Below are 25,984 nucleotides of genomic sequence, written 5' to 3'. Positions count from 1 at the left end.
CTACTTGGAGAGTAAACTACTTTCCAAGCTCTTGCTCTTTTTCGGAATGGCGGCAAAACTTTTGTTGAGTCCAGACATGAATGGAGTAGTCATCATCATTGGTTTGGAATCATTGGTTTGGAGTTGACTCCATCCTTCCAAAGAGGCAGCCTGGCTTCTTATGAACTGGTTGGTTTTAGCTTTGGACTCCGAACAGTAAAAGCTCTGTATCTGGGCAATGACTGGTAGTTGACCATGGGATAGCATGGAAACGGCTTTCTGGAGAGGTTTCATTTCAGCACCAGCATGATCTGATAGAGATGTGATCGCTGATGGTTTTCTTAACGACTTTCTCACTGGACGCTTCAAAGTACGTGGACATAGCTGGGAAGACTGCTTAGAAATTGTGGGAGAGGTCCTTCCAACCCTTAATGGTCTTGAAATCTGAGACAGATGGCAATTGTTATATATGAGGACAAACTCCTTCAGTGACTGAAGTGGTAAGATGAATGCTCCTTTACTACATTTTTTGAATATCTCAAGTACCACATCTAAGAACAGACAGAGAAAAATTTTTGAATGCACAACTTTTTGTTCATTTATGAAATTTCATTTCATTGCTTGAAAATAATCAGTGGTTTCTGTAAATCTTCTTTTCAAACAACATAATTGAAATGGCCATCTTACCAAGTGCTTCGTGGACTAATTGAGGGATAAGCGATTTCAGAACTGAACAATGCCTATGTAAAGATGGATTTGCATTCATCTCCAGTAACCAAACCTGCAAACAGATCAGAACTACAACTGTTAATCCAGCCTACACCCATCATCCTGATTTCATGACACTGAAACACTGAGATGGCAGTGAGTATGGTATTTCCTTTAAATGCTATTACTCAATCACTGGACGTTCCATACGCATGGCAGTGTACTTCTTTGACAAATTTGCTACCTGAATATCTCCTTACATGGCTCATCCATCGTTTCTTATTATATCAAAATATACTTTTAAAATACATATTCATTTGGGGAATGTGTCTAGCTAGACCAACATTTATTGTCCATCCCTAATTGCCCACAAAGCAATTAACAGTCGACTACATTGTTGGCCAGATTAGGTAAGGATAGCAGTTTCCTTCCCTCAAAAACATTAATAAACCAGATGGATTTTTCCAACAATCAGCAATAGTTTCACGGTCATCATTAGACTCTTAATTCCAAATCGTCTTATTGGAACCAAATTTCATCATCTGCCAAGCCATTAAGAAACGTCTTGGGACACTTTATTATACATTAGAGGTATTATATAAATACAAGATGTTGCTATTATTATTGGATTGCCGGTCTTGGATAAAGAAAAATCTCACATTGATGCAGTGTAGAGCAGATTGGGAGTGTTTTCTTACGCATGTAACTGCTGTGCATGAGCCTGCTTTCTACTTATTCAAGGGAAAAGCAACAAAATAGATAGTGAATTAGGATTGGGACCAATGTGGTTCAGCATTTTTCTAGTTTCATGGGCTGAAGGGCCTGTTCCTGTGCTATCCTGTTCTTTTGTTTAAATGATTGGACTCTGGAATCTGAAGTGCAATTTTAAATATTATGGATGTGGATTATCCCCCACATAGAACATAGATGGGCTCAGAAATGCTAGTTAGTTTTGCATTTTGTCAACAGCTCCAGAGGGAGGCATTCTGTCTTAGACGGTCTGAATAGAATTCTGTCTGACTCTGCCTAGCTCTGTCTCACTCTGTACTATCTCTGTTCCATATGCACAAAAGAAATCAACCTTTAAACACCTGCAGTCACATATGCATAGATTGTTTACATTTCATTCATGTATGTAAGGAGAAATCTTTTTTCCCAGATCCTCCTCTTATCCTGTCTGCAGGAATCTGGCTATATTCTTGTCTGCTTTCATGGCTGATTCAGGCTTTGGGATGCATAAGATTTCTGTCCAGTTATTTCTGTTTCTGTGAATTCTGTAGGTTTTCAAGGCTCATGCCTGCTAAAAAATGCCTTGCAGCCCTAATTTATGTTGTCTAACTCCAGTCAGATCTTTTTAAATGAAGTCTTGCTTAATTCCCATCACACATCAATTTAGGAAGCAAAGTTAATAAAGAAAAGGACTGCAGCAACATGTGGGAAAATATTAATAGGCTTTCTGAAAGGGCAGGTAATTACCAAATGAGCTTCAGAAAAGATTAGTGTGAGATAATACAATTTAGTGGGAAGAACAAGGGGACCACCAACTCTTTGCAAAATAAATGTCTAAATGTAGCAGAGCAATCTGAGGGACAGACACACAGATCACTCAAAGTAGTAACAAGGTTAAAAAGGCCATTAAAAAAAAGTCAAGAAAAGCCCAGGTAATCATTTCTGGAGAGTTAGAATTATAAAGTGGAGAAGTACTGTTAGGCTTGTACAGATGTTTGGATCTCAGTGGAAAACTATGAACCGTTCCAATCTTCGTATTGTAATGTGGACACAGATGTACGAAGAATCTGTTGGTATAATATGAGAACAGAGAAGTGATACCCAGCAGGAGAAATTAAACAAGCTGAGGCCTTTTCTTTCAGAAAAGTTGTCAGTGAGAGCTTGATAGTTGTGTTAAAGTTTACGCAAGTATTTGATAGGATCTGGGTATGTCAGAATCTGGAGCTAAATTAAACATTTACCAAGATATCCAAAAAGAATATTTAAGAAAAATTGATTATCTAGAGAATAATTAATAGATGGACTCCCAAGGAGTAGTAGAGGTAAATAACAAAAATGCATTCAAGGGGAAGCGCATTAGGGATCCAGGAATAGAAGGATATGTCGGTGGGCTACATGATGTCAGATGGGGAAAGGTTTGTGCAGATCAGAAACACCTTCATGGGCCAATTAGTCTGCAAGGCCTGTTTCTGCACTCTGTATACCTTGCAATGTCAACTCTAATTGGTCTAGTAAAGGTTGTAATGTGAATGTTGGTGTAATCAGGCTGCTGTCAGTATCACCAGTAGCCCTAGTGGGAGAACATTACAGTAAATAATTGAACAAAATTCTATGAGGCAAGATCATAGAATCTTAATGTAAAAATTATGTTACTTGCTTATGGAATGAATGTCCATACAATACCCACTGACAGTGAAAATTCTGACAGGCATTGTATGTTCCCACACTAGCATTTTCAAGTCCCTAGGGTACAATTAAAGGACATTATAAACAATAATTATATGAGAATTTTTGGAATTTAGTTACTGTTGCAATGTAGGAAACACAGCAACCAACTTACACATGGCAAGGTCCCACATGCATTATAAAAAAAGTCCAAAATCATATATGTTTCAGGTATTGACTGAGGGAGTTAGAATACCAAGAAATCTCCCCCACTCTACTTTGGATAGTACCATTTAATACTTCATATCCCCTGGAAAAGACAGCAAGGGGCTTCAGTTTAATATCTCATCCGAAAGACAGTATGTTCAACCATGCAGCGATCCCTCTGGCTAGCACAGAGATACTGATGCTAATTATGTGCTGTAGTCTCTGATGCTGAGCTGAAATTGTAACCATCTGACTCAGAGAAAGTATTCCCAATTCATGGGATTCAACCCTGGGATTCCACTTCTCTTTGATATACCATTTATAATACTTGGTCAAAGTCTTCATCTCTCTTTTCTTAGGCAAGACACAATTGTGAGGCAGTTTTGATGGAATTTTGTGACCCCCAAATTAAGTAACATTTCTGCCTAAAAACCCACATAAACTGATACTTTGCTATCATCCCTAACAGGACAAAGTGAAACAAAATTACAATAACCTTGAAATTTTGATCAATAATAAAGTCGCAGCCCATGAGGTCAAAGTAGCCCAATTTAGGATCCAGTTTGCTCCTGGCAGTATTGAAGCATATTGTCATAATTTCCTGCATCTTCCTCTGAAAGAAAACATGAAAAGTTTCAATCGTTTTCAAACAATGTACCAATTTCAAAGAAAAGTTTGCTGCAGAAAGATCCAAAATAAGTAAAAGAAGAAACTAAACTTGAAATGAGGAGACTTTTTGAAATCAAATACAACAACAAGTAAAATAGAGCAAGCAAAAGCATCCATTAATTGGCCATTAATTTAATCAATCTATCCCACATTCTCAGATTCTATTCCTAAGGTTGAACTGAACTGTTTGCAATCTTGGTGACATGTTTGAATTAGAAATCAACTGCCACGCACGTATTCACACCACCACTAAATGACTGTTCCCACCTCTGTAAAATTACCCAAACGTCATCCTTTTTCATAGGTCATATGTTACTAAAACCCTCATCCGCAACTTTTCATTTACCTCCAGGCTTGCCCTATTGCAATGCACACATGCTCACTTACATGTGGTACACTTGAGATCACTCAAACCTCTGCTGAACATGTCTTACTCTGTGATGAACCCCATTTACACATCAACCCTACTCTCTACTGACCTCTAGCAGTTCCTAGTTAAACTAAGTCAGTATTTTAAAATTCCTTTACTTGCTTTAAAATCTTGCCATGGTATCAGCCATGTCTACCTCTGTAATCTCCATACGTCTGTAATGTCTTCCAGACGTATGGCTTACTGTGGTGTCTCTGCTCCTTCAATTTGGGCCTTTGGAAGATCACTTTTATTTTCATTCCATCAATAGTCGTTACACCTCCATCTGACTGGATCCAATTTGGAATCCCTTTCTTTATTTTTTCTGCCTCTCTATCTCTCCCTTCTTCTTTAAGGTACTCCGTAAAAGTTACCATAATGACAAAGTTTTGGGCCATTTCTCAATACATATCTCTATTTAAAGTTTTGGCAAAATCTGTATCGCGGGTTGTGGGTGAGGTTGTTGACTTGCTCGCCGAGCTGGCTTGTTCTCATTCAGACGTTTCGTTACCGTGCTAGGTGACATCATCAGTGGACCCTCTGATGAAGAAGCTACTAGTAACCCAAGCCAAACATAGACACACACGGGAATTCCTTGAGGCATGGTTCTTCACCCGTAATGCAATCAACAAATATATAGAATTGGACCGCATATACAAACCTACACAGATCAAAACCAGAAATGACAGCACTCACCATAACAGATGAAACAGTATAAATTCCAAGTGGAGTAGAATAACATCATTTCATTGGAGGCTCCACTGATGATGTCACCTAGCACGGTGACAAAACGTCTGAATGAGCAGAAGTCAGCTCGGCGAGCAAGTCAACAACCTCACACATTTCTTTGTGGCTTGGTATTACATTTAATCTGACAATAGTGATTTATTAGCAGACCCTTGGCAAAGTTCTCCAATTTGTAATGGCTGTAGTCAGGAGCCAAATCATTAGCTTCCTAGGCATAGTACTGTTAGAATAGGAGGTAAATTCAAAAAGATAAAAAGTAGAATGAACAATACATGAATTAGACTCCAAATTGTTCCTGAACAGCAGGTAAGATGGAGTTATAGCTTTTACTGGGCAGCACCAGTAACCTTAACATAGACAGTTAAGCAGTCAATTCTGAGATTTTTTTGTTTTGCTGGTTGACAGAAATTCTGTTGTTCTAATTTCTTTTGACAGTGACTGAATTCCCACATTCAGAGTGAGAGTTTTACCCTTGCTTTTATCTGCAATGCAGGGGTGTTTAAAATGACTGTCCTCAAAGTGGTGGCCTCACAGTACGCTAATACACATACTAGGATGACCAAGACTAATACATTGACGTGTGCTGCATTCAATTTTTAACCCTTCTTTTAAAAATTCCTGGAGGCTGAATCAGACCTGTCAGCAAGAGGCAGCTTTCTGCTGAGAGAAGGGATAGTCACCCCCCTCATAATCTCTCCTTGTTGAGTATTTCCATGTTTGAAGTTTCCCTAACTCTTTACAGATGTGACATTTCATGTTTTTTTAACAGAACTTTGTTAGACACTGAACTTACATCCTTCTTTTTGTCAAAGCAAATTCTCTTTAAAAAAAGTTGGAACTTAAAGTAAAAATGAACTATAAATACTTGGGAGTTTTGTTCTGTCATCGTACCAGACTCACGTGAAATGCAATGGGGGATTACTCTGAAAGGCATTATGTGAAAACAAGTTGTGGACAGTGTTAGTAGTAAATTAGGACCTTGTTACAGTGCAGTTATATTATTGTGAGTTTGTATGGTTTTGTTCTATTCTATTTGACAGAATAGCCCAGAGAGGATGAATAGCCATTTTCTGAAATTCAGCCATGTGTACCTCTAATAAGCATCAGTTGTAAAATATTCTATATTGTAATTGCCTGTGTAAGGAATTTGATCGTCTAAGCACTTGGTTTTCAAACTGTTACTATGGTGATACATGCCAGCTTTAACCAGTAGGCCTGAGTACCTGACCTGTGGGCTAAATGACCTGTTCCTGTGCTCTGCTGTTCTAACTCCTATGTTGGTATTCTGACTGCATCTAGTTAATTAGAGTCTGAGTGAAAGTTAGAATACATACTTACTGCAAAAACAGTGAAGACCCAATCCTTTGGGAGATGCTTTTCTTTCATATACCTCTCATTAATATACTTATTCAATCGTTCCATAGACCAGATTGTTTCCTCCTTCATTCCATAGTACAGGGGATTCTTTCTCTGTATGAACTATGGATTAAAAAAGTGCAAAATTGCAATTATCGGAATAAAACTCCAATTTATAAGAGATGAGTTGAAGTCACCATAGTTCCACTCTCTTATTAAAGAGACAGCGAGGGAGAGACAACTGGTGGTGAGTATAACTTAAGGACCACCATGACACAGGTGAGGTTGAAATGACCTTAGCCAGTATGGGAATTGGGCCTGTATTGTTGGTGTCATTCAGCATCGCCAACAACCTAATCCACCAAATGTTATATCTTATATGTTATATCATTCTTCTTGAGAATAGGACACAAGTAAGAAACACTTTAAATACAAGGGACTCGTGTATAAATGGAAATTCTGGCCAATATGGATCACAGAATTAGCAGGGTTTGCAAATTCAGGAGGAATCAGAAGATGGTCATTCAATGTCTGAGCTGAGTTCAATCTGTACACGGCCCTGCAACGTGCAAAACCTCTGTCTGCTTTGATCATGGAACAGAGGTATCGAAGGGAAGGGATATTCCCAACCAAACTTTCATACCTCTGGGAATAAATATTGGTATATGCATTGTCCCCATTTTGTTGGCATCAAATGGGTGTAAAACAAATTAATTCAGCAGGGGAATGGTGTGTAACTAATTTACAAACTCACCATTTTGCGTTTGTTTTCACCTTCAGCAAAATAGCAACAATTTGCATTTATCAATCATATTTCAAATCAATGTGGCGCTTGAAAATTGATCACCAGTTAAACTGTAGGAGTCATTCAGCTGCTCAAACCTGACTAGCATTCAATTAGGTCATGGCTGGATGACACTACAGTCTCTAATTCCTCACCTTTAATCCTTCGACAGCCTTAAATCACAAATATTTAACAACCTCAGTCTTGAAAATTCCAACTGGCTCAACTCAACAGATTTCTGGGGAGAGGACTAGATACCTTTAACCAATTATGTGAAAGATTTCTTCCTGATTTCACATCTAAAATTCCTAGTTCTAATTTTAAGGTTATATGTTTCTGTTCTGAATTCTTGTAACAGAGAAAATATCAACCATATTTAATCTTTTAACTATTTTAAATACCTCAGCTAGATCATCCGTTTGTACATAAGTTGACTGTTGCTAAAAAAAATACATATTGTTGAAGATTCTGACCTGTATTCATCAGGACAAATGCAAGAATGCTAAAAATTTGAAAGTGAGCAATAATTTATGTTGCATGAGAAATGAATATTGATTGGTTGGCAATTATGCTCTTATTTGGTCATGATGTTATCACAGCAAATGTCCCTGTGCTTTTGCTTTTTATTCAAAACAGATGCGATGTCTGGGCATGTTCCTGTTGGCAAGGCTCCTGTATAATTCCAAGTTCTCCTGTCCAACAGAAATTAATAAAATGAAATTGCATCTTTTCACATAACTTTTGTTAAATAAGAATTTGGTACAACAATGGAGACTTTTGTTTCCTTCTGGGCTCTGTGGACAGAGAAGTGAGGGTTTCACCATATTTAATTTACCTGATTGGTCAGGTGGCTTGTTAGATCGTCAGAGAAAGGATCGTACATGTTGCATGTTGATCTGGCGTAACCATGGTGAAAGAAAGCCATAAAAGGGGCCGTGCAGGCAATCAAAAAGTATGAGCGAACATCGAACTTCCTTCCTTCCAGGAGTAAGGGCCTGACAACGTATCTGTTTGTGTAAAATGCACAGTCTTTTTGAAGACAATTTCACAGACAGATACTTCATTTTCAGTGTTTCACATCTGAGTTAGATTTAAAGACACTTTTGAGAGTCCCTATGTTGTTTTTGTGTGGGTATGACTGGCATGGGACAAGTGATGACTTATTATTTCACTATGGAGTCATGAGTTGTGCCAGGCTGAGAGAGCCTCTCCTGGGGTTGGGGAAGGAAGAGGATCCAATGAACATTGTCAGCACCCTACCTCCCACTCTAACTAATTGCAGCCACGTTATCATGTTTAAGGCTGAGGGCCAGTGGATGAAGTGGATTGGAATGAGCTGGTCAGATCTAGAGAGGTTGCACAAACAAATGAAGTGAAAAGATCTCGCATTTATAGAGCGAATTATTATGACCACCAGATGTCTCAAAGCGCTTTATACCCAACGATGTACATTTACAGTCATTGGAAATGTGGTTACCAATTTGTGGGAATGACGCAATTTTCAGATGAAGGGCAGGAGCTTTAGAGGGCATTTGAGGAAAGCTCTTCTTACCCAGAGGGTAGTAGGAATCAGGAATGCACTGCCTGGGTGGGCAGTAGAGGTAGGAAACCTCATAACCTTGTTGAGCACTTGAAATGTCATAATGTTCAAAGATATGGGCCAAGTGCTAGAAAGTGGGATTAGTGTTAGATCGTTTGACACAGACCCAATGGGCCAAAGGGCCTCTTCTATGCTGTATGACTCTGTAAGCAGATAACCTGCTTTTGTGATATCAATCAAGGGACAAACATTGACAAGGAATCACTTTCCCCTGCTCTTCTTTGCAATAGTGCCATGGGGATGTTTTACAATCATTGAGGTTTTTCAGTTTGCATTTGGCATCTAAAATGACAGCATCTCTAGCAGTGCAGTGCTCAGTCACTAAAGCACTATAGGGTCAGCCTTGACTTGATGTGCTCACATCCTGGAGTGGGACTTGAATCCAGATCCTTGTGATCCTGGTGAGAGCATCACCAACTGAGCCACAGCTGACACACCTTGATGGCCAGGGAATAATCAAGTGGGTCAGCAAAACTTCCCCCGCCTTACAGTAGCTACAGCATCATAATTAGGAACTTTTTCATGTGCATGTCTCAATTTGAGTTCATTGGCCACAAGAAATCAGTAAACCTTACCTAAGTTATGAGAGCAAGTACAAGATCTTTTGACCATATCCCATTATAGTTGATTTCCTACTGAACATCAAATGGCAAGACATGAAGCGTGACAGGTGAAACCGGGGCAAAGGGCGTGTGGTAAACAGATAAGGGCATGCAAACATAATTCAATACCCAATTTTAAACTTGAGGATTCTATGCTGGTTTCTCCAATTCCATCACAGATATATCCACCCATCATACTTGTGGCAGAGAGGGAACCATATTTGATCAACCCCTAAAATGAACACAACAATCAGGATGCAAAATGTTCACCTCCAGGAGTTTAATGCAGGAATTCGTCAGTGTCGTGTCCTAGACGCAACCATCTTTAGCTGCTTCATCAATGACTTCCATCCATCAAAAGATCAGAAGAGGAGATGTTTGCATAATGGTCAGCACCATTTGAAACTCCTCACATACAGAAGCAGTCCACTTTCAAATGCAACAAGAGCTGGACAATATCCAGGCTTGGGCTAAAACAGTGGCAAGTAATTCACAACACATAATTACCAGGTAATGACCATTTCTAATAAGAGGCAATCTAACCACTGACCTTTGACAATCAATGGCATTACTATCACTGAATCTGCCATTATCAACATCCTGGATGTTACAATCGGCCACAAACTCAACTGGATTCACCACGTAAACACTGTGGCTACAAAAACAAGTCAGAAGCTAGGAATAATGCGTCAAGTAACTCACTTCCTGACCTCTCAAAGCCTGTCCACCATCTGTAAGGTACAATTTAGGAGTGTGATGGTATACTGCCCACTTATCTGGATAGGTGCAGCTACAACAACACTCAATAAGCTTAGCACCAGCTAGGAAAAAGCATCCCACTTGTTTGACACCACATCCACAAGCACCCATTCCCTTCACCACCAACAATCAGGAGCAACAGCGTGTACTATCTACAAGATGCACTGCAGAAATTCACCAAAGATCCTCAGGCAGCATATTCTAGACTTTGATCCAGAAGAACAAGGGCAGAAAATATATAGGCACATCACCACCTATAATTCCCCTCCAAGCCAATCATCATTCTGACTTGGAAATATATTGCCATTCCTTCACTGTCACTGGGTCAAAATCTGGAATCTCCTCATGAAGGGCAATGTGGGTCAACTACAGGATGTAGGCTGCAACAGTTCAAGAAATCAGCTCACTACGACCTTCTCACCTTTATTCATTCACAGGATAAGGGTGTTGCTGGCTGGGCAGCATTTTTAATGCCCATCCTTAATTGCCCAGAAGGTGGTTAAGGGTCAACCACATTGTTGTGGGTGAGGAGTCACATGTAAGCCAGACCAGATAAGGATAGCAGTTTCCTTCCCTAAAGGACAATAGTGAACCAGATGAGCTTTTCCCCCAATAATCGTCAATAGATTCACAGTCATCATTAGACTCTTTATTCCAGATATTTATTGGATTCAAATTCCACCATGTGGTGTGGTGGGAATTGAACCCAGGTCCCCAGAACATTATCTGGGTCTCTGGATTAACAATCCAGTGAGAATACCACTAAGCCATCACCTCCCTTGTGATAGGCAATAAAAAGGCTGGTCATACAGCAATTCCCACATCCATTGAGTGAATAAAACGAACATGCAGATTCACAGCAGAAGGCCAAGGTGAGGATTTCAATGGGTATGGCGCAACTGAATGGCTGTGCATTGACAATGTCATATTACTTGTATTTCTTTCAATTTAGCATTTTGTATTTGCCGCTAGCAATTAGGTCTTTTGTGCGGAGACCAAATGAAGATTGGGTGATGATTTCCTTCTCCTAAGATGCTGCTTGGCCTGCTGTGTTCATTCAGCTCCACATCTTGTTATCTCGGATTCTCCAGTATCTGCAGTTCTTATCATCTCTTACAGACACCTCTGTTTATTCTGCAAGCATGACCCCAATGCTTCCAATGGTTAAAGTTCAAGGAACAAAGCCACATCACCAACCTTGTTTGCCTTCTCAACTCAATGTCAAGATCAATAATTCCAGACCATGACCTTTATATTCTATTTTGATTGATATTTACTTTGCTATGTGCCAGCCTGACCTTTATCTTCATGTTTCTGCTTTCAGGATGTGTTGTTCATTATTTTGCAGATTTAGACCCACTTTGGACAAATGGTTGTTCCTTTACTTCAACACCTACCACTCCTTTTATGTTATACCCCATGATATCTTTGTCATTCGATTTATGCCACACTCTACACCCATCCCACATCTTCCCTTTTGTTCTTCCTCCACCCTCACCTCCTCCGATTTTCAATGGCATTAAAACTGATTGCATTTTGACTTCCTTTGCTTCTGAAGAACAATTATGCTTGACATGAAATGTTAACTCTGTTTTTGCTGTCTGTCCCACTATGCTTTTCCAGTCCTTTGTGGTTTATTTGTAGATTTCCAATATCTGTAGCATTTGCTTTTATCAATGTCCAAAATACCAGAACCAACTTCCTTCAGAGTTTAGAAATACAGAGCAAACCTATTTAAATACCTGTGGATGCATCCATGATGCACTCTTTGATGGTCCATGTTGAAACATTCATTGCAGCTCAGACAGCAGCCCCCAGAAATTTCTGAGTGAGGCAGTGATAGCTCAGACTGCCGTAGTGTCAGGCCAGCTTGCTACAATGCAAGATAAAGCCTCATTGCTGGAGCAGCATGCCAAAGCCATCTAACAAACGACTAGGATTGATGCTTCAGAAACCCAGAGGAGTTGGTGTGCCTCCATAGAGCAGAAACCTGCATTCTTCTCCTGGGAGTTAGTATTTCTCCTGTCACACCAACTGTCTCCTTGTTAGGAAGGGTCACCAGACCCAAAATGTTAACTCTGGTTTCTTTTTATTCACAGATGCTGCAAGACCCGTTGAGCTTTTCCAGCAACTTTGTTTTTGTTCCTGATCCACAGCATCTGCAGTTCTTCCGTTTTTTTTCATTTTTTTAAATTTTGTCTCCTTCTTATTGTCAGTCAGCTAACCCAGTCTGTTCCCTTCATGTCACCTAGCAACTAACCAATATGTACTTGGCAATAGCCCTGAAAATACATTCATCAAGCTTAGGAGAGGGCATTGGTTGGCACTTTTGGTATTCAAATAGACTTGCACATTAATTGACAGCTTGCACTGTCAGTTTTAGGTTACCATGTGTCTGCTGGCACCTACAAGTTTATGGCATCCAATACATTTTGCTCCACAGGTGGAGACCATTCTAGAGCTTTGAGGGGACATATGTCCAATTTATCATCCCATGTTCTAAAAGGGGCTATGTTCCAGTCTGTCATTGTTACATGGGTAGTTTACCTTATGAATCAGAGCCTAGAAATTAATAACAAAAAGTTGATATACAAATTGATTGATATGTTGTTCTACATTATAGGTGAATACATAATGATTCCGTTTCCTTGATTTTTCTCGGTTACCTTTGCACCACTCTGTGAATGATCGAATTATATTGAGATGGTTTGATCATTGGATTATCTTCCACACTTTCCACCTTTGTACGGAATACAGCCAGGTCTTCCCGAGACTTCAGGAGGAAGATACCCCGACCCTCTTGTAAATTAGAAGGTTTACAAATCCAAATCTGCCCATCTGCAACAAAGCGTGAAAAGGAGAAAACAAATATGTCAAGCCCTCTCTGATGAAGGGTCTAGGCCCGAAACATCAGCTTTTGTGCTCCTGAGATGTTGCTTGGCCTGCTGTGTTCATCCAGCCTCACATTTTATTATCTATGTCAAGCAGGAAGCACTGTTTCCTTTCATCATATTGTCTGTGAGCATTCAAATAGCTAACCGCCTCAGTCAGGCTAAGGGGTTTAGTGGGCATTTTAGCTTCATTTGAGCATGTTTAGGTTGGTAATGATGAAGGAGAGGTGCATTGAAGTTGGAGGAATTTGAGGAGAAAAGCCAATTGTGTTCAGCATGATAGACTGGTTAGCAAGGTCATATTAAATGGAATATGGAGAGGACTAATCATTTGGATACAAAATTGGCTTGAAGGTAGGAATGGTTTTGGTTTATAGTATCTTCCATATTCTAATTATCTGTGCTGTTCACTGCCAAAGGAATGTGCAGACAAAATATCTCTAAAGATAATCAGCAGATGCTGATGATTATGGATGCATCCATCCAGTCAAAGGGTATTGCACCATTTCAACAGAGAGAAGCATCCAATCGTGCTTTTATTAGTGGATAGGGTTTATTCAGAATCATCATTATTATGAAGATTGTGCCTGACAACAAAGGGTAAGTGGCACATGAATGATTTATTATTTTGAGAGTTGGCAAGGTTTGATTTGATTTTATTTATTATTATCACGTGTACCTAGGTACAGTGAAAAGTTTTGTTTTACATGCAGTACAGGCAGCTTATTCAGTACAAAGATCATGTGCTAATTGAACAGGGTGAGGAATACCAAGTTACAGTGACAAAGAAGGTGCACAAATAGCAAGATCAACATTAGATTTGAAATTTGAGAGATCCATTGAGAAATCTAATAACAAAAGGGAAGAGGTTGTCCATGAAACTGTTGGTATGTGTGTTTACGTTTTTGCATCTTCTGCCTGATGGTGAAGGTTGGAAGAGATTATAATCAGGTTGGGAAGGGTCTTTGTTGATGTTGGTTGCCTTTCTGAGGTAGCGAGAAGTATGGATGGAGTCAATGGATGGAAAGTTGGCTTGTGTGATGGACTGGAGTGTGTTCAGAATTTACTGCAGTTTCTTATGATCCTGGGCAGAACAGTTGCCATACCAGGCTGTGATGCATCCAGATAGAAGACTTTCAATGGTGCATCTATAAAAGTTGGTGAGTGTCCTTATGGACATGCTGAATTTCGCTAAGTCTCCTGAGGAAGAAGAGGCGTTGTGCCTTCTTTCACCGTCACATCAACATGGGTGGTCCAGGACAGATTGTCGATGATCATCACTCCTAAGAATTTGAAGTTCTCAACCACCTCCACCTCAGCTTCATTCATGTAGGTGGGGATGTGCCCTCCTCCTTGTTTCCTGATCTCAATGATCACCTCTTTAGCTTTGCTAATGTTGAGGGAGACATTGTTACCTTTACACCAAACCACCAAGCACTCCATTTCTTTCCTGTATTCTGTCTTGTCAATGTTTGACATCTGGCCTACAACAGTGGTTTCATCAGTGAGCTTGTAGATGGAGTTTGGATGAAATTTGGCCACACAGTCATGAACGTACAGGGAGTACAGTAGGGGGCTGAGTACGCATCCTTGTGGGATGCTGGTGTTGAGGAATGTCGTGGAGGAGGTGCTGTTGTCTATCTTCAATGATTGCAGTCTGTGGGTCAGGAAGTTGAGGATCCAGATGCAGACAGCAGAGCAGATGCCTGAGTCTCAGAGTGTGGAGATTAGTTTGGTTGGGATTATAGTGTTGCGGGCGGAGCTATAATCAACAAGTAGAACCCTGGCATAGGTATCCTTATTATATTCCATGGATGAGTGTAGGGCTTAGGGAGATAGTGTCCACTGTGAACTTGTTGTGCTGGTTGGCTAATTGCGAGGGAGTGAGGCAGACTGGGAAGCTAGAGGTGATCTAAGCCATGGCTAACCTCTCAAAGCACTTCTTAATTATGAGGTCCGAGCCACTGGGCAGTAGTCATTGAGGCTCTTGCATGTGTTTTCTTCAGCATCGGGATGATGGTGGTCTTCCTGAAGCAGGTGAGGACTTCAGAATGTAGCAAGGAGTGGTTAAAATTGTCAACAAATATTCCAACCAGCTGGTCTGCACCAGGACCTGAGTGCACAGTCGTGGATTTCATCAGAGCCACCGCTTTGTGTGGGTTCACTCTCAGGAAAGCCGATCTGGCATCCACAGCAGTCACTGAGGAAACAGCTGCATCTAAAGCTAGTTGGGGCAGGTGTAACTGTTTCACTGACTTTCTGTTTGAACTGAGCATAAAATGCACTGAGAGCATTAGGAGGGGATGTATTTTTGTCCGTTATTCTGTTCTGCTTCATTTTGTGGCCTGTTATATCATGTAGGCACTGCCACAGATAGTGAGTGCCTGTGTGGTTAGTTTGGGTCTCCAACTCAATCCTGTATTGCCTCTAATGGCTTTACAGAAAGGGGAGGGTTCTCTGACTTGAATGCCCCATGCCTGCTCTTCAGCAGGCAATGGATTTCCCAGTTCATCCTGTGGATTGATCTGCTCACAATTAACATCAATAATTAAGGCAGTGGGGTGGCACTGTGCGTTAAAAGTCATGGACCAAAGTCATACACATTGGCAGAATAAATTTAAAAGGCCAATTTTCTTTTGAATGGTGAGAGCCTGGAAGATAATTACATTCCGAGGAACCTGGTTGTATAAGAGTGGTAGAAGGTTGACACACGTAGATGGAGCAAGCAATTAGGAAGATAAATGATATGTACACTTTACAATGCGAATGGAGAATCAGAATGAAAGAGTGTGACAAGTATACAGGGAATTAGTGAGATCACACCTAGAATATTTTGTACAGGTTTGGCTATCTTGCCTTATAAAGGGAAAACAAAGGTTCACTAGAGGAGTCCCTAGGCAATGGTTGAACCAGCCCATGAGATGAGATTGAGTGCTCTGATCCTATATCCTGCAGACTTTAGAGGAAAGGGAGATGATTTAGTCGAAACATAAACAATTCACAACTTGGCTGGGTAGGCGCCCAAGATGTCTTCTTTAGCTGGTAGATCTCTAAGACAGGGTCAGTCCTTCTTGCGCAGAAGGAAAGATCCCAAAATGTTAATCAGCTGCAGAGATGGGGGACAACAGTAGGTCTGACACTTCACCAGAACTGGCATGGGTCTGCAGGGGAGGTGTCAGTGTTGATTCACACCTACACCCAAATAAGTGGAAGTGGGGACACTACAATTGTGAAATCATGTCCACAAACTACATTCAGGAAAAGACAACCTGTTATAAAGTGGAACACGGTATATTATGCACACACACACACACACACACACACACACACACACGTGCGTGCACACATGTTTGAAAAGAACAGCAAGGAAGCACATGGTGTGTGTTAATTTTCTGCGACTCTTATACAACCAGGTTCCTTGGAATGTAATTATCTTCCAGGCTCTCACCATTCAAAAGGAAGTTGGCTTTTTAAATTTTTTTCTGCCAAAGTGAATGACTTCACTCCATAACTTTTTCAAACCTTGTGAAATAATGTTGAACCAAACAGCTAGTGCAATGCTCAAACTGGAACATAAATCCTTTAGACAACTCCTAACATGGAAGAGAAAAAGAGAAAGTAGCATTGTTAATCTGGGAGGAGAATACATTACCTCTGAAGGCATCAAAAAAGGCTTGGCGATCACTTTGCAGATCAATGCGGAATGACTGAGGGAAAAATTCATCCAATCTTATGGATTTGCTACAAGAAACAAGAAAGAAAGGAAGTCACAGAGTGCAGACAAGAACCACTAAAAACTCATTAAAACCCACAGGGCAGTTGGATGATGGAATGAAAAAATAGAGTTGCTCCCTGCTCAAAAAGTATTAGGTTTGGTATCACATGTAAAATACACTTCTTACTGCAGCAGGTTTTGGCACACACATCCATTGGGGCGTTAAATTTGGCACAAAATGTAGGAATCAGCCAATTGGACTCTTGCTGGCTGTGCAATAAGACTTGTTCATGTCGGTGGCTTATTGCTGATATAATATTATCCAGCCCTTAGCAAATGTTGGTATGATATGAGATCAAGGGCAGGATTGGCAGGCCATTGACAACATCCTATCCTATAGCGTTCACACAAATAGAGCAACATTTACTGGAGATTTTTTGTTATTTGAGCTTAAATGTTAGCTCTTATGCCACTTAAAGGCTTCATCCCATTGCCACAGTGGTACCAATAATGGGCTGGACGGTTGCTTGTTGGTAGACCAAAAAGCAAACACTGTTATCTTTGCCTATTGGTGTGGATTGTCTTGGTATCTGGCACTCTGTGCCTGATCTGGGGCCTGGCACAAGGACGGAATGGTGGACATCACTAAAAGCTAACCCATGCCATTGCTGCTGATCTCCTTGGCCTTCTCCCATTAGACCATAAGATATAGGAGCAGAAGTAGGACATTCAGCCCATCAAGTCTACTCTGGCATTCAATCATGGCAATTATGTTTCTCAACCGCATTCTCCTGCCTTCTTCCTTTAACACCCGATTCCCTTAATCAAGAACCTATCTTTCACTGAACCCCATCCTGTCCTTTTTCACTTGAGGCCTTGTTCCCTCTAACTGATTCAGAGCCTCAATTTGGTGTGTTACCAGCCTCTAACATGCCCATAGTGCTGCTAGACCTGCACCGTCAGGGTCTGTGGTTTTTGGGAAAACCCACCGCTGATCACTTAAGCACCTAATTGATACTTAATGAGGCAGACCTTCCCCAGGCAAGGTTTAACAGGACTCAAGCAAGTACTCCTTAACCTGGATAGAATATTGTCCAAACTGTTGAGCTACTAATTATCACTGACATTCATTTCTCTCTTAGATTGACTGAGATACAAAGATCCAATTAGTAATTGAATTCCCTGAAGTAATTCCAATTGGCTCAAATCTTGAGAATATTGCCTAGGGCACAGACATGTAGGCCAGAAGCCTTACTGTGAATTCACGCCTTTTGAATATTTAATTGCTATTCGTTCATATTCCTTGAGAGAAGTGCATAGGCCAGCTTTCGTAGTCAGGATCCTGTTGTTTGGGATCTGGTTTAATACTTGCCGACCTGTCAAAACAAGAGAGATCAAAGACACAAATATGTTACATGGAAACTGAGCAAGAACACACATGTAGCAGCACAAAACAGCCAGCTTCAGTTGTTGCTTTTGTCTTTTTACTTCAACAGCATTTTCCTGACCCACCCTGGCCCTTCATTCCCTCTCTATTTCTTCCTGTACCTGATTTGGTACTGGTCGCACCGACTTTCATCCTCCTCCTCACTCCTTCTCCTGTTTACTTCTCAATTCTTAAATCTCATTGGAGAAAGAAGGCATGATATTTGTCCTGTTGCACACTAAGGTCCCAGACGCCCTGTCACTCTAGCTGAATTGTTTCCATCTCTCACACTTTCAATAGACAATAGGTGCTGGAGTAGGCCATTCAGCCCTTCGAGCCAGCACCACCATTCATTATGATCATGGCTGATCATCCACAATCAGTATCCTGTTCCTGCCTTATCCCCATAACCCTTGATTCCCCTATCTTTAAGAGCTCTATCCATGTCTTTCTTGAAAGCATCCAGAGAGTTGGCCTCCACTGCCTTCTGGGGCAGAGCATTCCATATATCCACCACTCTCTGGGTGAAGAAGTTTTTCCTCAACTCTGTTCTAAATGGCCTACCCCTTATTTTTAAACTGTGCCCTCTGGTTCTGGACTCACCCATTAGCGGAAACATGCTTCCTGCCTCCAGAGTGTCCAATCCCTTAATAATCTTATACGTCTCAATCAGAAACCCTCTCATCCTTCTAAATTCAAGTGTATACAAGCCCAGTCGTTCCAATCTTTCAACATATGATAGTCCCGTCATCCTGGGAATTGACCTTGTGAACCTACGCTGCACTCCCTCAATAGCAAGAATGCCCTTCCTCAAATTTGGAGACGAAAACTGCACACAATACTCCAGGTGCGGTCTCACCAGGGCCCTGTACAGCTGCAGAAGGACTTCTTTGCTCCTATACTCAATTCCTCTTGTTATGAAGGCCAGCATGCCAGTAGCACTGTTGAGCTGAAAGAGCAGAATCATGTCTAAATAACAGGACATAGATAACACGGTGTGGAGCTGGAGGGACGCAGCAGGCCAGGCAGCATCAGAGGAGTAGAAAAGTTGATGTTTTGGTTCTGGACCCTTCTTCAGAAATGTCAACTTTCCCGCTCCTCTGATGCTGCTTGGTCTGCTGTGTTCCTCCAGCTCTACACTTTTTAATATCTGACTCCAACTCCTGCAGTTCTTACATTCTCCAAATGACAGGACGTGCCATGTTTCAGCAAATTCTGGACTATCTCTCGGTTTGAAGGAATGTATGGCTTATAATCCTCAAGCTACTTCAGATTCCTTGATACAGTTGGCCTGTACTATTATTGTTATTTTTGCATATATTTTTGTTGAACACTTTAATATGAAAAAACAATCAGTCACATTAATTATGGTACACCAAGTTGTCCAGGAAACATGGATTTGAACATTTTTCCCTGCTGATTATTTATGCTCTATATCTCCATATTACGTGTGGTCGAATAAAGTCGATTGACATTACAAATTATCTAATGGGTGTTCCATTGCAAGCCAAATGGAGACTATTCTGGGTTTAGTACAAGGATTTGATGTTGAGTTAGGGTTAAAGATGAACTAGTCAGGATTTTTGTTGATAATTAATTAGTGCTCCCCCCCACCAAGCTGGAAACTGCATGTGTGCAGACTCATTCAGATTCAGTTTTAACAGCCTCACAAGGCACCCTCACAAGGCAAATTGATAGGAACGCTCAAGTGTAGCTGTCCCTTTACCTGTGCGGTCTTTGATAACATTGGCAGATCTGTCCAAATTTTACCACCATCTATTACCCATTTCTATCAGATTCCACTAATGTTGCAATCAAATTGAGACAGCTCCCTTGTTTCAGCCTTCACCCTGTGATGATATCATGGCATTAAGACATGTATTTTGTCCTGGTTTTTTTTATGTGAAGCAAAGTTGAGACAGAGGTGATGAGCAGTCTGCTTCATAATTAATAAAGTAAACAGCTTGTGCAGTCTTGGGATTTATTTTCTGAAGTTGGACCAATAGAAGCAGCCTGAATTGGTGGGGTCAAGCCTCCATCCCAGAAACAGGATGTTTAGATTTAGTTTTTCAGTAGCAGTTGCTAGTGTTGTGAAGGTGGGTTTGAAAGATGTATTACATTACTCCCTGCTACTCTGTCTCTCTCTCAGAGTTTTCTCTTGATGTTTTTCCTCCTTGACTGGAGGATTGCATGTGGGACAATATATTTTACTGAACTTGCCTTTGCAGAGTGTGTGTTTATGGGATGTTACTATATCGGAACAGTTACTGTTTAGTAGCTAAATAATCTATTATTCTGTGATATTCAGATGCTGGAGAATCCAAGATAATAAAATGTGAGGCTGGATGAACACAGCAGGCCCAGCAGCATCTCAGGAGCACAAAAGCTGACGTTTCGGGCCTAGACCCTTCATCAGAAAGAGGAATAGGGTGAGGGTTCTGGAATAAATAGGAGAGAGGGGGAGGCGGACCGAAGATGGAGAGAAAAGAAGATAGGTGGAGAGGAGAGTATAGGTGGGGAGTTAGGGAGGGGATAGGTCAGTCCAGGGGAGACGGACAGGTCAAGGAGGTGAGATGAGGTTAGTAGGTAGGGGTAGAAGGTGCGGCTTGGGGTGGGAGGAAGGGATGGGTGAGAGGAAGAACAGGTTAGGGGGCAGAGACAGGTTGGACTGGTTTTGGGATGCAGTGGGTGAAGGGGAAGAGCTGGGCTGGTTGTGTGGTGCAGTGGGGGGAGGGGAAGAACTGGGCTGGTTTTGGGATGCGGTGGTGGAAGGGGAGATTTTGAAGCTGGTGAAGTCCACATTGATACCATTGGGCTGCAGGGTTCCCAAGTGGAATATGAGTTGCTGTTCCTGCAACCTTCGGGTGGCATCATTGTGGCACTGCAGGAGGCCCATGATGGACATGTCATCTAAAGAATGGGAGGGGGAGTGGAAATGGTTTGCGACTGGGAGGTGCAGTTGTTTATTGCGAACCGAGCGGAGGTGTTCTGCAAAGCGGTCCCCAAGCCTCCGCTTGGTTTTCCCAATGTAGAGGAAGCCACACCGGGTACAGTGGATGCAGTACACCACATTGGCAGATGTGCAGGTGAACCTCTGCTTAATATGGAAAGTCATCTTGGGGCCTGGGATAGGGGTGAGGGAGGAGGCGTGGGGGCAAGTGTAGCATTTCCTGCGGTTGCAGGGGAAGGTGCCGGGTGTGGTGGGGTTGGAGGGCAGTGTGGAGCGAACAAGGGAGTCATGGAGAGAGTGGTCTCTCCGGAAAGCAGACAAGGGTAGGGGTGGAAAAATGTCTTGGGTGGTGGGGTCGGATTGTAGATGGCGCAAGTGTCGGAGGATGATGCATTGTATCCGGAGGTTGGTGGGGTGGTGTGTGAGAACGAGGGGGATCCTCTTTGGGCGGTTGTGGCGGGGGCAGGGTGTGACGGATGTGTTGCGGGAAATGCGGGAGACACGGTCAAGGGCGTTCTCGACCACTGTGGGGGGAAAGCTGCGGTCCTTGAAGAACTTGGACATCTGGGATGTGCGGGAGTGGAATGTCTTGTCGTGGGAGCAGATGCGGCGGAGGCAGAGGAATTGGGAATAGGGGATGGAATTTTTGCAGGAGGGTGGTTGGGAGGAGGTGTATTCTAGGTAGCTGTGGGAATCAGTGGGCTTGAAATGGACATCAGTTACAAGCTGGTTGCCTGAGATGGAGACTGAGAGGTCCAGGAAGGTGAGGGATGTGCTGGAGATGGCCCAGGTGAACTGAAGGTTGGGGTGGAAGGCGTTGGTGAAGTGGACAAACTGTTCGAACTCCTCTGGGGAGCAAGAGGCAGCGCCGATACAGTCATCAATGTAACGGAGGAAGAGGTGGGGTTTGGGGCCTGTGTAGGTGCGGAAGAGGGACTGTTCCACGTAACCTACAAAGTGGCAGGCATAGCTGGGGCCCATGCGGGTGCCCATGGCCACCCCATTAGTCTGTAGGAAGTGGGAGGAATCGAAAGAGAAAGTTGTTGAGGGTGAGGACGAGTTCGGCTAGGCGGATGAGGGTGTCGGTGGAGGGGGACTGGTCGGGCCTGCGGGACAGGAAGAAGCGGAGGGCCTTGAGGCCATCTGCATGTGGAATACAGGTGTATAGGGACTGGACGTCCATGGTGAAAATGAGGTGTTGGGGGCCAGGGAATTGGAAGTCCTGGAGGAGGTGGAGGGCGTGGGTGGTGTCACGGACGTAGGTAGGGAGTTCCTGGACCAAAGGGGAGAAAATGGAGTCCAGATAGGTGGAGATGAGTTCAGTGGGGCAGGAACAGGCTGAAACAATGGGTTGACCAGGGCAGGCAGGTTTCTGGATTTTGGGAAGGAGATAGAAACGGGCCGTGCAGGTTTGGGGAACAATGAGGTTAGAGGCTGTGGGTGGGAGGTCCCTAATAATCTATTATTCTGTTAAGTTTTCCCATAGGGTTAACTTATTCCAATTCTCTCTTTTGCTGTATTTTAGCCATAGTATATGAATAAAATGTGTTTTGTTTCAAGACAATAGTTTGACCAGTCAAATCGCATTTAAAATGCAACACCTGGCACTTGCCTTCAAAATAAGCAAAAGTTAGGGTCTAGGCTACCTCTTTAATATATTTTGGTGGCGTTTGGTCTGGTCCATACCATTCCTCTTACCTGGGCGGAAGTTCTGATAGTTGGAAATCAATTTAAATTCCGACCACTTAAAGATGTAGTCTCCTCTGTTGTTGTCAAAGATTCGTTTCCATCCCCTGTTTTCACAGTAGTTGACAATTCTGCATTAAAGAGAAATAGTGGAAGCTCCAGCGGGTTTCTATTCTAGGAAAGCAGCTGAAACAGATCAAATCATTGCATCTTTCTTGCCGAGAATCACAGAATCTGAAAGTACTGAAGCTGTTTTAAAAAAGCTATTCATTTCAATTCCACACTCCAGCTTCCACCCATGGTTGGCAAGAATGAGTTAGGCCAAAGGATCTGTTTCCATGCTATGCATGGTTCTTAGACTTTGAATTGAATATTTTTCCCAGTGCCTTTCTCTGATGATAATTTCTAAGTCTTCTACTGTGAAGACTGACACAAAATATCCCTAATGACCTTGAAAATTAGTTCACTTCGAAGAAATGCCAACTGCCATTTCAAAGTTCAAATGAAAGATGATTACGCTAACATTTTAGTTAGCTTGTTCTGATCATAAAAGCCCTTAGCATGAATCAACATCTTCTCACTCTATTTTGCCAAACATTTTAGATCCTTCTCCTTTGGTTTGCCCACTTGACAGAGAAAACAATTTCCCTCTACTTGCACTGTTAAATTTTGAAAACTTTTATTTAACATTCTCTGTTTTGAGGATAACTTCCCCAAGGTCTCCAATCTCTTCACTCACCTGAAGCCCCTCTTTGCTAGCATCAGATGGGTAACTTCCTGTAATGACATTCTCCCAATTAATTCTGAATCCGAATTTTCCCCATGGGCTCCACCGCAGCTGATCACTCAAGTGCCAGTCAATCTTTTGTGGCTTTATCAACCACTTTTACGCTGAGCCCACTAAGATCAATCATTTGACATTTAGCACAAATTATGATTTAAATTTTATTTTTCAATTTTGTTGTCATTACTTCGCATTAAATCTTCCGCATTTTTGTGCAAAACAAAATCGGATAGATTTTGAGTTACAACAGCATTCTAACAGTTCAAATGATCAAAAAAACTGGTACAGATAACCTAAGCCAATGGAAGGGCCTGAGCTAATGGAAAGACATTAAGAGATGAAAATAATGTGGAAATAGCTAATATGAAATACCGCAGATGCTGGTAATCTGAAAGATAATGAGAAAATGCTGGAGAAAGCTTCAGCCTCTGTGGGAAGTGAAACACAGTGAATGCTTCTGGTCAATAACCTTTCAACTGAAGTGCAGATGGAGATGCAGCAGTTTTATGGAAGTGTAAAAGGCATTGAAAGAGAATGGAAGGAAAAGGGAAGGTCTGAGATGGAGTGACATTGGTGAAATTTAGTGATAAAAGAGATGTGAAACTTCTAAGTGTGGGTGTTGAAACAGATTGGGATTGTGTGTCGTTTAAGGAATACAGAAGTTCAGCAGGCGGGTGTGGCAAACCATGGACATGTAGGCTACGATTACAAAGGGATTGGAGTATAGGCACAACAAATAAAGTCTTGCTAAAATTTTACAGTGCTTCAGTAAGACCACACCTAGAATGCTGTGTGCAGCTTTGTCTCCACATTTACTTGCATTAGAGGAGCTTACTATAAAGGTTCACTCAATCTGTCCCTGGGTTGTCCAAGATGAGAGTCTGAGTAAACTGGACTCATATTCACTAATGTCTAGGTAAATAAGAAGCGAACCCATTAAAATGTACAAATATTCTGAATGAGCTGGTCATTGAGAGACTGTTTCTGCTGATTAAAGAGTCTCAAATGCAGAGAGTCAGGCTCAGGAATAGGGATCGATTATTTAGGACCAGGAATGAGGAGGAATTTTGCATGAATCTTTTACTTTTCTATCTTAGAGGATTAAAGGTCCATTATCATTGAATTAAGACTAGGAAGGGTATAAATGATTGGTTTCTCAGTGAATAATGAGATATACAGAGCAGGTGGAAAAGTGGAGTTGAGGCAAAGATCAGACATGATCTTATTAAATGGCAGAACAGCCTCAGCAAATGAATGCTACAGCTTCTTTTTCTTGCGTTCTTGTGATAACAAAATAGTCAAAGTATGTGTCTAAAAGAGGCAAGAATGAAAACGTGCAGATTCATTATCAATAGTTGCCATCAAAAACAAATAAAAAGAGGGTAGAATCTGTGATCTCAAATTGATGAAGTCAGTGGAGAGGCCTCAGTTATTGTAAGGCATCTAATCTAATAATGGCATCCTTTATCTCAGAGTTGAAATCAAAATCAGATCAGTGGTCGTCTTATTGGTTGGCGGAAGATGCTCAAAGGGCTGAGTGGCCTACTTTTGTTCTTGGCTCGTATGATAGTAAGACACCAACTCTTTATTATATATCCTTATTTTACAGCTTTTCAGGAAAGTATTGAAAGTTGGAATTACATGAAGTATAATATTCATTCAAGTTGGTATAAAATTAAACCACACATGCAATGAAACTTTACTGTTATACATACAGATCAGTTCCATTTGTGCCTGCAACGTAATAGAAAGGCCCATAATCTCTGAGGTCATCTGATTTCCTGTGTTTGATGGTCCGGGAATTCCCATTCTCTATCATCTTCTGATTTGTCAGAAAATTTGTGGTAGATTCCTTTGCATTCTCGGATGGTCCTGTCTGGAAAGCTTAGTGTGTTGCCAGGCAGGATGGGACAATTCAAGAGGGAGACAGAGCAAAAGGAAATGTTAGTTCAAGGTTACTAGGCACGGACCACTATCAGAAATTCCAAACTAATAATCCTCATTGCCTCTTTAACTACCTTATAGAAATCACTCCTTCTGATTGGCTCTGTCTAATATCTCACTAAATCAGACACCCAGAGTTGGATTGTGTGCTGACGATGCCTTGAAACAGAAGAGCATGCAAAACAAACTGTACAGCTTTCTTCAAATTATAGTCACAGTTCATAGGAAAGTTCTTTTTATTCTTTCATGGGATGTTGGTGACTTTGGCAAGGCCAGGATTTTTTGCACATCCCTAATTGTCCTTGAATTGAATTGCCTTACAAGGCCAATACAGAGACCAGGTCATAATCATTCATATTTTTGTGTATCTGAAG

The 25,984-nt window shown here is 41.5% G+C and overlaps 1 protein-coding gene across 1 annotated transcript; it reads right to left on the bottom strand.

The window, feature by feature from the left end:
• Nucleotides 1–25,485, bottom strand: LOC125466531 (protein polyglycylase TTLL10-like). The gene is made up of 10 exons (XM_048561124.1): nt 25,382–25,485; nt 22,895–23,013; nt 18,076–18,196; nt 16,758–16,846; nt 12,881–13,052; nt 8,089–8,260; nt 6,452–6,592; nt 3,785–3,901; nt 667–760; nt 1–530 (listed from the first exon to the last, which is right to left on the bottom strand). The coding sequence occupies exons 1-10, from the start codon at nt 25,483–25,485 to the stop codon at nt 1–3; spliced, it is 1,659 nt and encodes a 552-aa protein (XP_048417081.1).
• Between the last annotated feature and the right edge of the window lie 499 nt (nt 25,486–25,984).

This window comes from Stegostoma tigrinum, chromosome 28, assembly GCF_030684315.1.
Source record: "Stegostoma tigrinum isolate sSteTig4 chromosome 28, sSteTig4.hap1, whole genome shotgun sequence".
Taxonomy (NCBI): domain Eukaryota; kingdom Metazoa; phylum Chordata; class Chondrichthyes; order Orectolobiformes; family Stegostomatidae; genus Stegostoma; species Stegostoma tigrinum.
This window is presented reverse-complemented; position numbering and strand designations above follow the sequence as displayed.